This window comes from Leptonychotes weddellii, chromosome 13, assembly GCF_054177405.1.
Source record: "Leptonychotes weddellii isolate Sample4059 chromosome 13, ASM5417740v2, whole genome shotgun sequence".
In the NCBI taxonomy this organism is placed as follows: domain Eukaryota; kingdom Metazoa; phylum Chordata; class Mammalia; order Carnivora; family Phocidae; genus Leptonychotes; species Leptonychotes weddellii.
The window spans coordinates 15,365,408-15,377,100 of record NC_138381.1 but is presented as its reverse complement, the minus strand read 5'-3'; the positions used below and the strand labels follow the sequence as shown (position 1 = coordinate 15,377,100).

The 11,693-nt window shown below is 41.9% G+C and overlaps 1 protein-coding gene across 2 annotated transcripts in view; it reads left to right on the top strand.

Annotated features, from left to right (window-relative positions):
• Positions 1-11,693, top strand: part of MALT1 (MALT1 paracaspase) — a 57,766-nt gene that overhangs the window by 7,248 nt on the left and 38,825 nt on the right. For both annotated transcript variants that reach the window (XM_081801116.1, XM_081801115.1), the window contains exon 2: positions 1,306-1,472. In XM_081801116.1, the coding sequence (XP_081657242.1) occupies positions 1,306-1,472 (167 nt within the window). The remainder of the gene's footprint in view (positions 1-1,305; positions 1,473-11,693) is intronic.

The window sequence follows — 11,693 nt, the reverse complement described above, 5'->3', positions numbered from 1 at the left end:
TTTTTTTTATTATGTTAATCACCATACATTACATCATCTTTGGGAAGATTTTTGGGGGTTTTCTGTTGTTTTGATTGCTTGGTTTAACTTTTATTGTTTTTCTTCTCTTGAATGTTTTATACTTGTGCTTTCCCTTTCTATGAAATGGTTGAAGTCCATACTCCTTGCCCCATTATTTATGGCCTTCTGTAGTCTGATCTTACCTGTCTTTCTAACCTTGTACATGCCTACTGAACATAATAACACTGAAAAGGAAATTTGCTATGTATGTTAAATAGTGATAATAAAAAAAATAGTTTGAACAAAAGGACAATGAGACAGAAAGTAGATTCTTTGGAGCAGAAGTCAGCCAACTTTTTCTATAAAGAGCTAAATAGTCCACATGTTCAGCTTTGCAGACCAACGACTCAACTCTGCTGTTCTAACAGGAAAGCAGCCATCCCCCTTTGCAAACGTGTATGTGAACGAGCATGGCTGTGTTCCAGCAAAACTGTTTACAAAATCAGGTGACTGGGTGGGTTTGGCCCACAGACCAGCGTTTGTCTTGCCCCTGTGTTAGGGTATTTCTAGGTACTTAGAAGTACTTTGAATGTCACTAATAGTCTTAAAAATTGTTGAAAAAATGAGCACACGTAGTAAAAAGTCCAACAGTACAAAAGGGTTTATAGTGAAAAGTTGAATTGTCCAGCTGAGCTCTGCTGCTCCGGCCCCCCCTCTGTAGGAAAATCGCTACTAGTTTTTTGGCTGTCTTTTCAAAGTTAACTCTGTACATATAAGAACAAACACATACTCTTACTAATAAAAACGGTATCATGCAGAACAAACACTGTTCTGTATCTTTATGAATACATATGTAGGCACACTACTTTACTAATACAAAATATTGTAAAGTTTTTTCATTTTTCAAGATATCTCGAAGATCTATGCCTCTTTTTGGGGTCATATTATGCTTAATAAAAGCAGAAGAACAAGTAGAGAAATGTATCTGATCTTCCTAATCCACAGTCCGAAATTAAAGGTAAAAATTTTGATCAACATCAAAGCCAAATTTCTTTCACATCCTGTTTCGGGATTTCTCTCATCTTCTGATTTAGTAGTCTTGGGAGCTGAGTTGGAGAAGGGCATAAAGAGGAATTCCCTATGATGGCAGAGGAGGAAAGGACAGTAGCACTCATAATGGAAATAACTTTTCACCACTCAGCGACTCACGGTTTATCCCTACAACACCTGCAATCATGCCAAACATAGAGCAGGCATATCATGTTGGAGAAAACTGTTGACTTGACTTAAATCTGTTGTTTGCAGTTGCCTGGACTTGGAGCAGTGCTCTCTTAAGGTCTTGGAGCCTGAAGGAAGTCCAAGCTTATGTTTACTGAAGCTGTTGGGTGAGAAAGGTTGTACGGTCACGGATCTGAGTGACTTCCTGCAAACTATGGAGCACACAGAGGTTCTTCTGCTTCTAAGCCCCCCAGGTAGGTTCTTCTCTGAGGTCTGTTCTCCAGGAGTTCGTGGAGACAAACATAGAGGAAAATATCTCATTTGCCAATGAACTGTATTAAATATTTTTGGAAAATGTAAACATATGGAGACTCATTTTTTCCCTCCAGGTTGAGACTAAGGAACACATAAAAAGCAAATACAGTGCATAAACACTGATTGGATTGTGGTTCAAAAACATCAACTGTAGGGTCCCTGGGTGGCTCAGTTAGGCATCTGCCTTTGGCTCAGGTCATGGTCCCAGGGCCCTGGGATTGAGTCCCACATCGGGCTCCCTGCTCGGCAGGAAGCCTGCTTCTCCCTCTCCCACTCCCCCTGCTTGTGTTCCCTCGCTCACTGTGTCTGTCTCTGTCAAATAAATTTAAAAAAGTATTAAAAAAAAAAATCAACTGTAGAAGACATTTTGGAGACAAGTAAAGCCATTTGAATTTAACGTGTATTAGGTATTAGGGAATTATCGTGTGATAATGGTGGTGTAGTCTGTAGAAGAATGTCTTTATTCCAAGGAGATGCATGCTAAAGTATTTAGGGGATGGGGCGCCTGGCTGGCTCAGTGGGAGAGCATGCAACTCTGATCTCAGGGTCGTGAGTTCAAGCCCCATGTTGGATGTGGAACCTACTTTAAAAAAAAAAAAAAGGTAAAGTATTTAGGGCTAAGAGTCTTTTTTTTTAAGAATTTATTTATTTGAGAGAGAGAAAGCAGGATAGAGAGCATGAAGGGGCATGGGACGGGGAGGGGCAAAGGGAGAGGGAGAAGCAGACTCCCTGCCAGGCAGGGAGCCCGATGTGGGGGCTCGATCCCAGGACCTCAGGATCATGACCTGAGCCGAAGGCAGACACCTTAACCAACTGAGCCACCCAGGCGCCGCTAGGGGTAGGATTTCTATAACTCACGTTGAAATAGTGCAGCCAAGGCTCAGTCAGTAGAGCCTGTGATTCTTGATTTTGGGGTTGTGAGTTTGAACCCCATATTGGGGGTAGAGTTTACTTTGAACTGAAGAAAGGGAAGAAGGGAGGAATAGTGCAGCCAAACATTTATTAATATGTATGTATGTATACAAATGAGATCAAGCAAATATGGTAGATATTTACTGTTTAAGTATTTCACCGACATGATGCTTTTGAAATGTGGATTGATTCAACCATGATTTTTTTTCTGAATATACCAGTATTGAGTGAGATTTCTCACTCGCAAGGTCAGGTGTGAAGAATAGGAAACAGCCCCTTGTCTGCACAGCTACAGGTAAAGTTGGTCCCCTGCAGCAGTGTCAGGCAGGAGAGACCATGTGATCGGAGTCACGTGATGACAGCACTGCCGACCTCCCCTTCTCAGGTCCAGTTCACCATTATAGGTTCCACCAGAAGCAGAGAAGCCAGTCGAGGTTGGGAGGGCCATGGTCTAAGGACTCATGCTCTCTATGTTACATGGTTTTGATGTATGTAGTTTTTATTACATAACCAGCCTGTTTGTGATAATATTTTGAAGTTAACATGAGAAAGCTAAAATCATAATTCAGATCTTATTTTTGTCAGTTCTGGGTTTCGGGAATCTTCTAACTGAAAAGTCTTGAAGCAGGCTGGGCTTCAAGAGAGGCTGAGGACAGCCCTGTTTTCAAAGAATTGGTTTGTTTTCATCTTTGCCCCTCCTTTCTTGTTACTGGCTTCCTTCCAAGAGTGACTTTCTGCATAGTTGCAAGATCTCTACTGACTTGCATTCATCTTTGTCCCAGCAAAAATCATAAGATTCACTCTAGTTAACTAATTTCGATGACATGCCTGTCCCTACGCCTGTCACTGTGGCAAGGGAGATGGAATGTACCCATTTGCTGGCTTAGAGCCAGGAATGGAGTTGGGTTGAGTCAGCTTTCCAGAAACCACATAGGATACTAAACAAAAGTGGGCCTGTTGGGGGTGCCTGGGTGGCTCAGTCGGTTAAGCGACTGCCTTCGGCTCAGGTCATGATCCTGGAGTCCCGGGATCGAGTCCCGCATCGGGCTCCCTGCTCGGCAGGGGGTCTGCTTCTCCCTCTGACCCTCTTCCCTCTCGTGCTCTCTGTCTCTCATTCTCTCTCTCGCAAATAAATAAATAAAATCTTTAACAAAAAAAAAAAGTGGGCCTGTTGGAAGGAGAAAGGGCATAACAGATGCTAGGGAGGTAACCAGAGTCCACTACAAAGGAAAAGGACCCTAGATTACAAGTCAGGAAACTTGGACTCTCAGATCATCCTCTGCCTCCCACGGCCTAAGGTGATGATAAAATAGGTGCCTCCTTTGGGTTACACGTTGCATTGGATGCTTGACATCCGTTTCTCAGTGCCTCTTCATACCAAGAGGTCTGGGGTAGGAGTAACTACGTCTAGATGACATTGTTGTTTGTCACCAATCAGTGAACTTCTTCATAAGGTGACATTTGTTAACTTTTATATCCCCAGTGCCTTGAATATTACCCAGGAGTTGTGACGATTGAAATCTGCCAGTTGGGGCACTCAGTTAGCTACTAAGTTCTCATACTTCCTAGAATACCATACCAGGGCCTCTGAAAACTTAAGAAACCTTTCCAGGAAGTGAATATAACTTGTATATCTCATTATCTTTTTTCAGTAATTACACTAATCACTGTGACTGTTGGTTGCCAAGTCTATAAAATGAGAGTAAGTGTTCTCTACCTGGCAGAGTTGGAGGAGTTACATGAATGCCACGTGGAATGGTCTCTAGGCAGCCACAGAGGTTTCCCGTCTCCTGATCTGTGGTGGGATCACTGGCCTCAGATCTCGGGCTTCCACGTTTTCAGTTTCCCATGCATGACACTGGGCTTTCCTGAAATTGAGTCACATGTTTGTTTATGTGTAACGATCTGCCTGAAATTTTTGACAATATTTTAATTTTTGACAAACCAGCAGTGAATACAGAGCCAACCTAATAAACATCAGTAATCTAATCCCTTCACAGATCCATTTCTGCTCTTTGTGTTTTTCTCCACATAGTAGGATTAGCACTTTACCATCAGTGTTCCCCATATAGATCATTCTGGTACTTGGCCTACCAGCTTTTTCAGAGTTATCCCCTAGGACTTCCTTGCATTTGAGGGGATACCAGGAAAAGGAAAGCAGTTTCTATGTTAACATTTCTACATTAACACTTATTCACTATTTCTGTGAAGTTTTATCTCATATTAGCTGTAAAAAGTGTCCATTGGGAATCAGTTTCTTGAATATTAAGTATTCATTTTTGAGGACATATTTTAGGATCTGTAAAGCTCAGTAATTTCAGGAAGAGGTAATTTACTGTTAGCTTTCTATGTGCATTTTATGTGAATAATCTAAAACTCACTGTATTTGCAGATATTAGAATAAAGAAGTATAAGAATTATAGAGAAAATTTTAATTTTTAATAAGGATATTGAGAATAAAAACTATTGTACTTAAGAAGGTAAGCTCTGATAGAATCAACTTTATTTAAGACTTTACTCATTCATTCAGTAAAAACTTACAGGTTTCTAGTACCTTTGCTGTTCCAGACGTTGCACTTGGTACTATGATTCAAAGATGACTAGAACCAAAATTCTCGCCTAGGAAAGGTTCGTAGTCTAACAGGAAAGACAAACCTGTAAATGATCACATCCAACACAATCATAAACACAAGTAGAACAAGTCTTATCGATCTTTGGGTTTTCCTTTTCAGTGTATTCCTGTATCTTGGTGAAAATACAATATAGAAATATTTAATGTTGGGACGCCTGGGTGGCTCAGTTCGTTAAGCATCTGCCTTCAGCTCAGGTCATGATCTCAGGGTCCTGGGATTGAGCCCCATGTCGGGCTCCCTGCTCAGCGGCGAGTCTGCTTCTCCCCCTCCCTCTGCCTCTCCCTCTGCTTGTGTTCTCTCTGTCTCTCTTTCAAATAAATAAATAAATCTTAAAAAAAAAAAGAAATATTCTTATGTTTTCTCTCTTTTTTTGTAGTAAGACAGTTTCATAGGAGGACATCAGTTCTTATTCCACAGAAAATCCAGTGACTTTTCTCTCATTGTCTCTATAGAGAGGTCTGCTTTTGGTGAGGGCGGTGAGTTCTGTCAAAGATGCTGTGAGCCTCTGAACAGACCTTTCAGACCTAAATGCAGGAAGAAGAGGAAACTTTAGATTTATTTTAGTTTTATTTTGCCCCATTCCATTCTGGTTGTTTGTGGGCTGACAGCCAGAGATAGCCATGGGAGATGGCTATAATAAGGAGTTTCTCTGTTTTTCTGAGAAACTGAGTTTCTTTTATGTATTTGTTTTGATAGCCCAGCAATAGCTGGGGCAGCATTCCCTGCCTCTAACTAGAACGATTCCCTTGATTAGGAGCCAGCCTCCATGGTCCCTCACTTAGGATGGGATCTAAGCTGAGGGTAACTCATCCCTAAATTCTTTCTCTCCGTGGGCTTTGACACTTAATATATTTTCTGAAGGAGCCCCATAGGATTGAGCTTCTGCTTTCTCTCTAATTGGGCTTTCTCACAGCACATGGATGGCTAGCTGCTCCCCATGCCCATTTCCCAGCACTGATTGTTTCCATATTTTATTCTTTTGGTCATTCCAGTGGGAATTGGAGGGGAGTGGGAGCATTAAATGAGTGTGCTGAAATTGTTTGAACCAGAAGTCTGTAATGATTTTTTAGACCTTTATTTTCTCATTAAAGGATCAAAACTCCTGATCCCAAAGCAGCTGACGTTGGCATCTCTGTCCCTCGCAAATGTCATTGAGCCTAGATGTGCAGTTCAAGATGTTCCTGTTTCTTTTTCTTTTTCTTTTTTTTTTTTTTAAAGATTTTATTTATTTATTTGACAGAGAGACACAGCGAGAGAAGGAACACAAGCAGGGGGAGTGGGAGAGGGAGAAGAAGGCTTCCCGCAGAGCAGGGAGCCCGATGCAGGGCTCGATCCCAGGACCCTGGGATCATGACCTGAGCCGAAGGCAGACGCTTAATGACTGAGCCACCCAGGCGCCCCTCTTTTTCTTTTTTTAAGTGAAAATATTTTGAGTGATTATAGGCTCCATCAGTTAGGGTAGTTATGCAGATCAGAAAATGGCTGCCAAGGAAGTCATGCCCTGGCCTGGAATTGGTTAAGCAGAAGCCAGACGATAGGGGATATTTAGAGAGAATTAACATTTTATGTATGGATTTCATTAGATGAATCCCAGGGTTCCAACTCTAGTTCTGTGATGTTATCATTTTATTTCTTTCTTTATATAAAAGGTACTTCACTCTCCATACATACCAGACGGCTCTGGCTGAGACCTCTTCAGTGGCACCTTTTCCACTTGCCCCACACCTTTTTTGTCTTTAAGACAGGAGCCAAGGGGCGCCTGGGTGGCTCAGTCGGTTAAATGTCTGCCTTCGGCGCAGGTCATGATCCCGGGGTCCTGGGATCGATCCCCGCAGTGGGCTCCCTGCTCAGTGGGGAGTCTACTTCGTCTCCCCTCTCATACTTTCTCTTTCTCTCTCTCTCAAATGAATAAATAAAATCTTTGAGAAAAAAAAAAAAAGACAGGAACCAAGATTGTTGAATATTATTCTCTTAATTTCCAAAATACCTTTAGTTCAGAACCATCTTATCTTTACAGTTCTGTGAAGGAACAGAACTGTGCTATTATGAACATTTAAATTTTAAATGTGAGCAAACATTTGTGTGGAAAATGAGATTTCCACTGGTTATCATTTAGCCAGAATCACAGTTGTTGACAGAAGTGGATTAGAGCCCAGGTCTGCTGACCCTGACCTGAACTCAGTGTCATTTCTATCATGCTAGGAAATTTCTGGGTTATTCAGGAACTTGGTGATGACTTATTCTCCCAGTTGCCTCTTTGACCTGTGGACTGCAATTTTTTGTCCTTGCCAAATTAAAAAACACTCATATTAGGTCCTCTTTTATAAAGGACTTTTCTTGTTGTGTGAGTGACGAAATTTCTGAAAGGAAAATACCAAGAAGTGGAAGAGGCAATGATGGTATGGACGGGAATAAGGACAAAGGAGGAGGAGAGCGATAGAAAGGGAGTCGTGACGTCTGAAAGAATGTATGTCTGCACTGAGGTGTTCAGGGTCCCTGGGCAATATGGAAGCATACGGGGTATGATGAGGAAACTGGGTTTAGCCACAAGAGGTGCAAATGTAAACTGACTTGTAGGAAGGGCGTACATGGACATGGCTTTGGTTGTGTTGAGGGGAGACTGTTGGAGGGAGAGAAATGGTATTTATTCTGGGACAGGATGAGGCACTTTTCAATGATAGCTTAGAAATTTTCAGAATAACTCTGAGGAAGAGTTTAAGATAGAAACTGATGGAAAGAAATTTTTGGTTTGTAGCCTCTAAAAACAGATGCACTGTCATGTATACAATAGACCTGTTCCTGGAACAGCTGTTTGTAAGTTGTATCAATATTTAAATGCATCCATGGGGCGCCTTGGTGGCTCAGTCGGTTAAGCTGCTGCCTTTGGCTCAGGTCGTAATCCCAGGGTCCTGAGATCAAGCCCCACGTCGGGCTCCCTGCTCAGTGGGAAGTGTGCTCCTCCCTCTTCCTCTGTTGCTCCCCCTGCTTGTGCTCTCGCTCGCGCTCTCTCAAATAAATAAAATCTTTAAAAAAAAAAATTTTTTTAAAGCATCCTGAGAGGGGGTAACTTAAAGGGAAGCTATGGTGAATCCTTCTGTCAAGTCAAGAGTCACCCTAACTTACTGTTTTGAAATTCCAGCAGGTTTTTAGTTTTATTGCTCAGTATCATGAATCTGTGATCTGCATAGGTGTGTGTTGAATGAACAATCCTCATGTTCCATCGTACCTAGTTCAGATTCTCCCCGATTTACAGGAAATCAGTAACCTCTTAGACTTCTTTGCAGATGTTATCTGAAAATACGCTTGTTTGCCAGGAAACTGTGCATTCACCCTTTAAAATAGAACTTTCATTTGTATGCCTTGGTACACCCTCCATAGTTCTGTGCCATCTTCTTTCCTTACCTTTGTTTCAGCACCTTCTGACTGGTGGGCGCCCCGCGAGCGTGGTTACAGGTTGACCATGGTTCCCTGCCGCACAACACTATGTGGGAGGAAGGAAATTTGTGTGGTTAAGGCATGGGAGGTATTGCGACTTCTTGTCTTTACTACTCACCAAGGGCGGTTTCCAAATCACATTGTGCCTTTCAATTCTCAGTCTTTGAAGCATTAAGTAATAAATACATGTATTTATTTGCTTGCTTATTGAAGACTAGACTATTGAAATGGATGGTCCAGGACAGATGTGTAAACTGAGCTTGAACGTACATTAGAAAGCATATAGTCTTGTCTCCCACACAAAAGAAGGACACCTTTTAGGATATCCTGGCCCTATGGGCCCTATGTCCATTAAAGTTACTCATTTCTTTGTAAGACACTCTAGGGAGAAAGCTTTTTTAATTTCCATCACTCTTGTCTCTGTATAATAGGAGAGAATGTTTGCCATGGTCAGTTTATAAGCACTGCCATGGTGCAAGACACTGCACTCTGCTTGGCATTTTCCCTTCAGTAAGAGAGGCTCATGTGGCAAAAGATCAGCTTGGGAGGGACATTAAGAATTGCTGGGGGGGGTGCCTGGCTGGCTGAGTTGGTGGAGCGTGTGACTCTTTTTTTTTTTTTTACGTTTTATTTATTTGAGAGAGAGCGAGAGAACAAGAGCAGGGGCAGGGGAGCGGGAATCAGAGGGAGAGGGAGAAGCAGGCTCCCCACTGAGCAGGGCGCCCAATGTGGGGCTCGATCCCAGGACCCCGGGATCATGACCTGAGCCAAAGGCAGACGCTTAACTGACTCAGTCTCCCAGGCATCCCAAGCGTGTGACTCTTGATCCCAGAGTTGTGAGTTCAAACCCCATGTCGGGCATAGAGATTATTTAGAAATAAAATCTCTAAAAAAAAAAAAAATCACTGGAAAATGATAACTATATGAGGTGATAGGTGTATTAATTAAGTCAACAGTGGTAATCACTTCACAATGTATATATATATTAAATTATCACATGGTAACACTATAAATGTATAGAACTTTCGTTTGTCGAGCATACTTCCATAAAGGTGGAGGGTGGGGGAATCACTGGATTAACAAAAGCAGGGGGATTTTAAAGCCCAAGAAAAACCTAGGTTTGTATTTTGGTTCTGCTGTTTTTACAATGGGAAAAAAATTGGTCTCAGAAAGGTTAAATAGTTTACTCAAGGTAATTTGGGTGATCTTTTGCAAACTACTTCATTTTCTTCACTGTAACATAGATCTAACTAATATCTAACTCATCTGGTTATTTTGAAGGTTAGAGATCAAAACACTGGGCACATATAAAGCAGTCAGTAAATTGCTACCATAGTAGTTTTATTATGGTGATGATACACAGTCATCCAACAAATACATGCGGAACACTCACTCTGTCACCATATGCCAGGCACTGTTCTGGGTGTCGGGTAAACTGGTGACTAAGACAAACAAGGTCCTTGTTCTCATGAAGCTTCTGTTTTAGTAGGTAAGACAGACAAGAAAACACAGGGATTTCAGATGGTTAGTGCAGTGAAGACCACAAAGTGGGGTGAATGTAATTGAGAAGTGGGGGTGGGGGTTAGCTAGTTTAGAGACATTTCCCAGAGAAGCTAGAGACCTAGATTATGAGAAAGAAAGAGTCTGCCGTGAAACAGTAGGGGGTTGGAGGGGAAATCCAGCAGAAGACTAGTAAGTAAAAAGGTAGAAAATAGCTTGGCTTCCGAAAAGAGGACCAGTGTGGCTGGAGCAAGGAGGATGGGAGGGGACAAGGTTAGAGAGGTCAGTTTATATAAGACCTTGTGACCATGATAAGGAATGTAGACTTTATTCGAAGTACAATAGGTCAGTCGAGGGTTTTAATCAGAGGAGTGGTATGGACTAATTTATGTTTTTTTTATTTTATTTAGAGAGAAAGAGGGGAGGGGAGAGGGAGAGAAAGAATCTCAAGCAGATTCCCCACTGAGCGTGGAGCCCATGGTGGGGCTCGATCTCACCACCCTGAGGTCATGACCTGAGACAAAATCATAAGTCGGACGCTCAACCAACTGAGCCACCCAGGCACCCCTGGATTAATTTATGTTTTAAAAAGACAGTTGGGCTTCCAGTCGGAAGCAGGGAAACCAGTTTGCAGGCTGTAACATGGTTTCGTCACAGCTGATGGTGGCTTGGGTTAGGATCATGGCATTGAAGATGTGTGGAGACGGGGAAAAGCGGAACTGGCAGGACTTGCAGAGAAGTTACATGTGGAGAATGAGGAAGAAAAGAGGGATTCCGGGGGGGCACTCCTAAATTTTTGCCCTGAGTAACTGGATGCATGGGGACAGGCTGAGTTGGCAAGACAGTGGGGTCTCATGCAGGAGTAGATTTTGTTTCGGAGGAATTTGGGACACGTTAAGTTGGAGATGGCTAGAAGACAGCCACATTTTAAAGCCCATTTAGCCACAGATCCTCTTTTTCAGATTTATATTTGTTCCCTTCTTCTGTTGTTACAACTTTTTTTCTTTCTTACCACACGTAAACTTTGGAAATCAGAATCTTGGTATCTTGAAGTTGTGACATGTGTCTCTCGTGGCCAAAGAATGGCATTGGAGCCTTAAATGCAGTGCTGTGAATTTGCCGGCCAAAGTGAGAGTGCTCATCCATTTTCCGTCTTTACCATGTCCTTGGCAACACATAGTACAGGTTCCCGAAGAACTGTTACTTCTGCCATACTGTGCTCACTTGGCGTCAACGTACTGTGCTCACTTGGCGTCAACGTAAAGAACTAATGAATAGGAAAGTTCTCCCTTGGCAAAAGTTTTAAATTCTTTTTTGAGAGGCTCTACTCTCTTTACTAAAGATTTTCTAGGGTTTCTCCAGACCTTCAAATGTAATAGGTAGGCAATAAGTATTTATTTATTTTGGATTTTGGTTTTACTTGGTATCTTTCTGGAATGGTTTTCACATACCTGTTTTACCTTATATACTGTTTTTACCTGGAAAGGTTAGTATCTTGGATGTACTACGAGTGCTATTATTGGACTAACTCCTCTTCAATTGTAATCTTGTTTTATTCCTTTGGATTGGTGGCTTATAGAAGAAAAAGATACTGTTATGAGATCATATTCAGGATAGATGAAGAAAGAAAATAAAACTAGGTGCAGGGAGTTACATTTTACAAGTTTTAATGATCTTTTC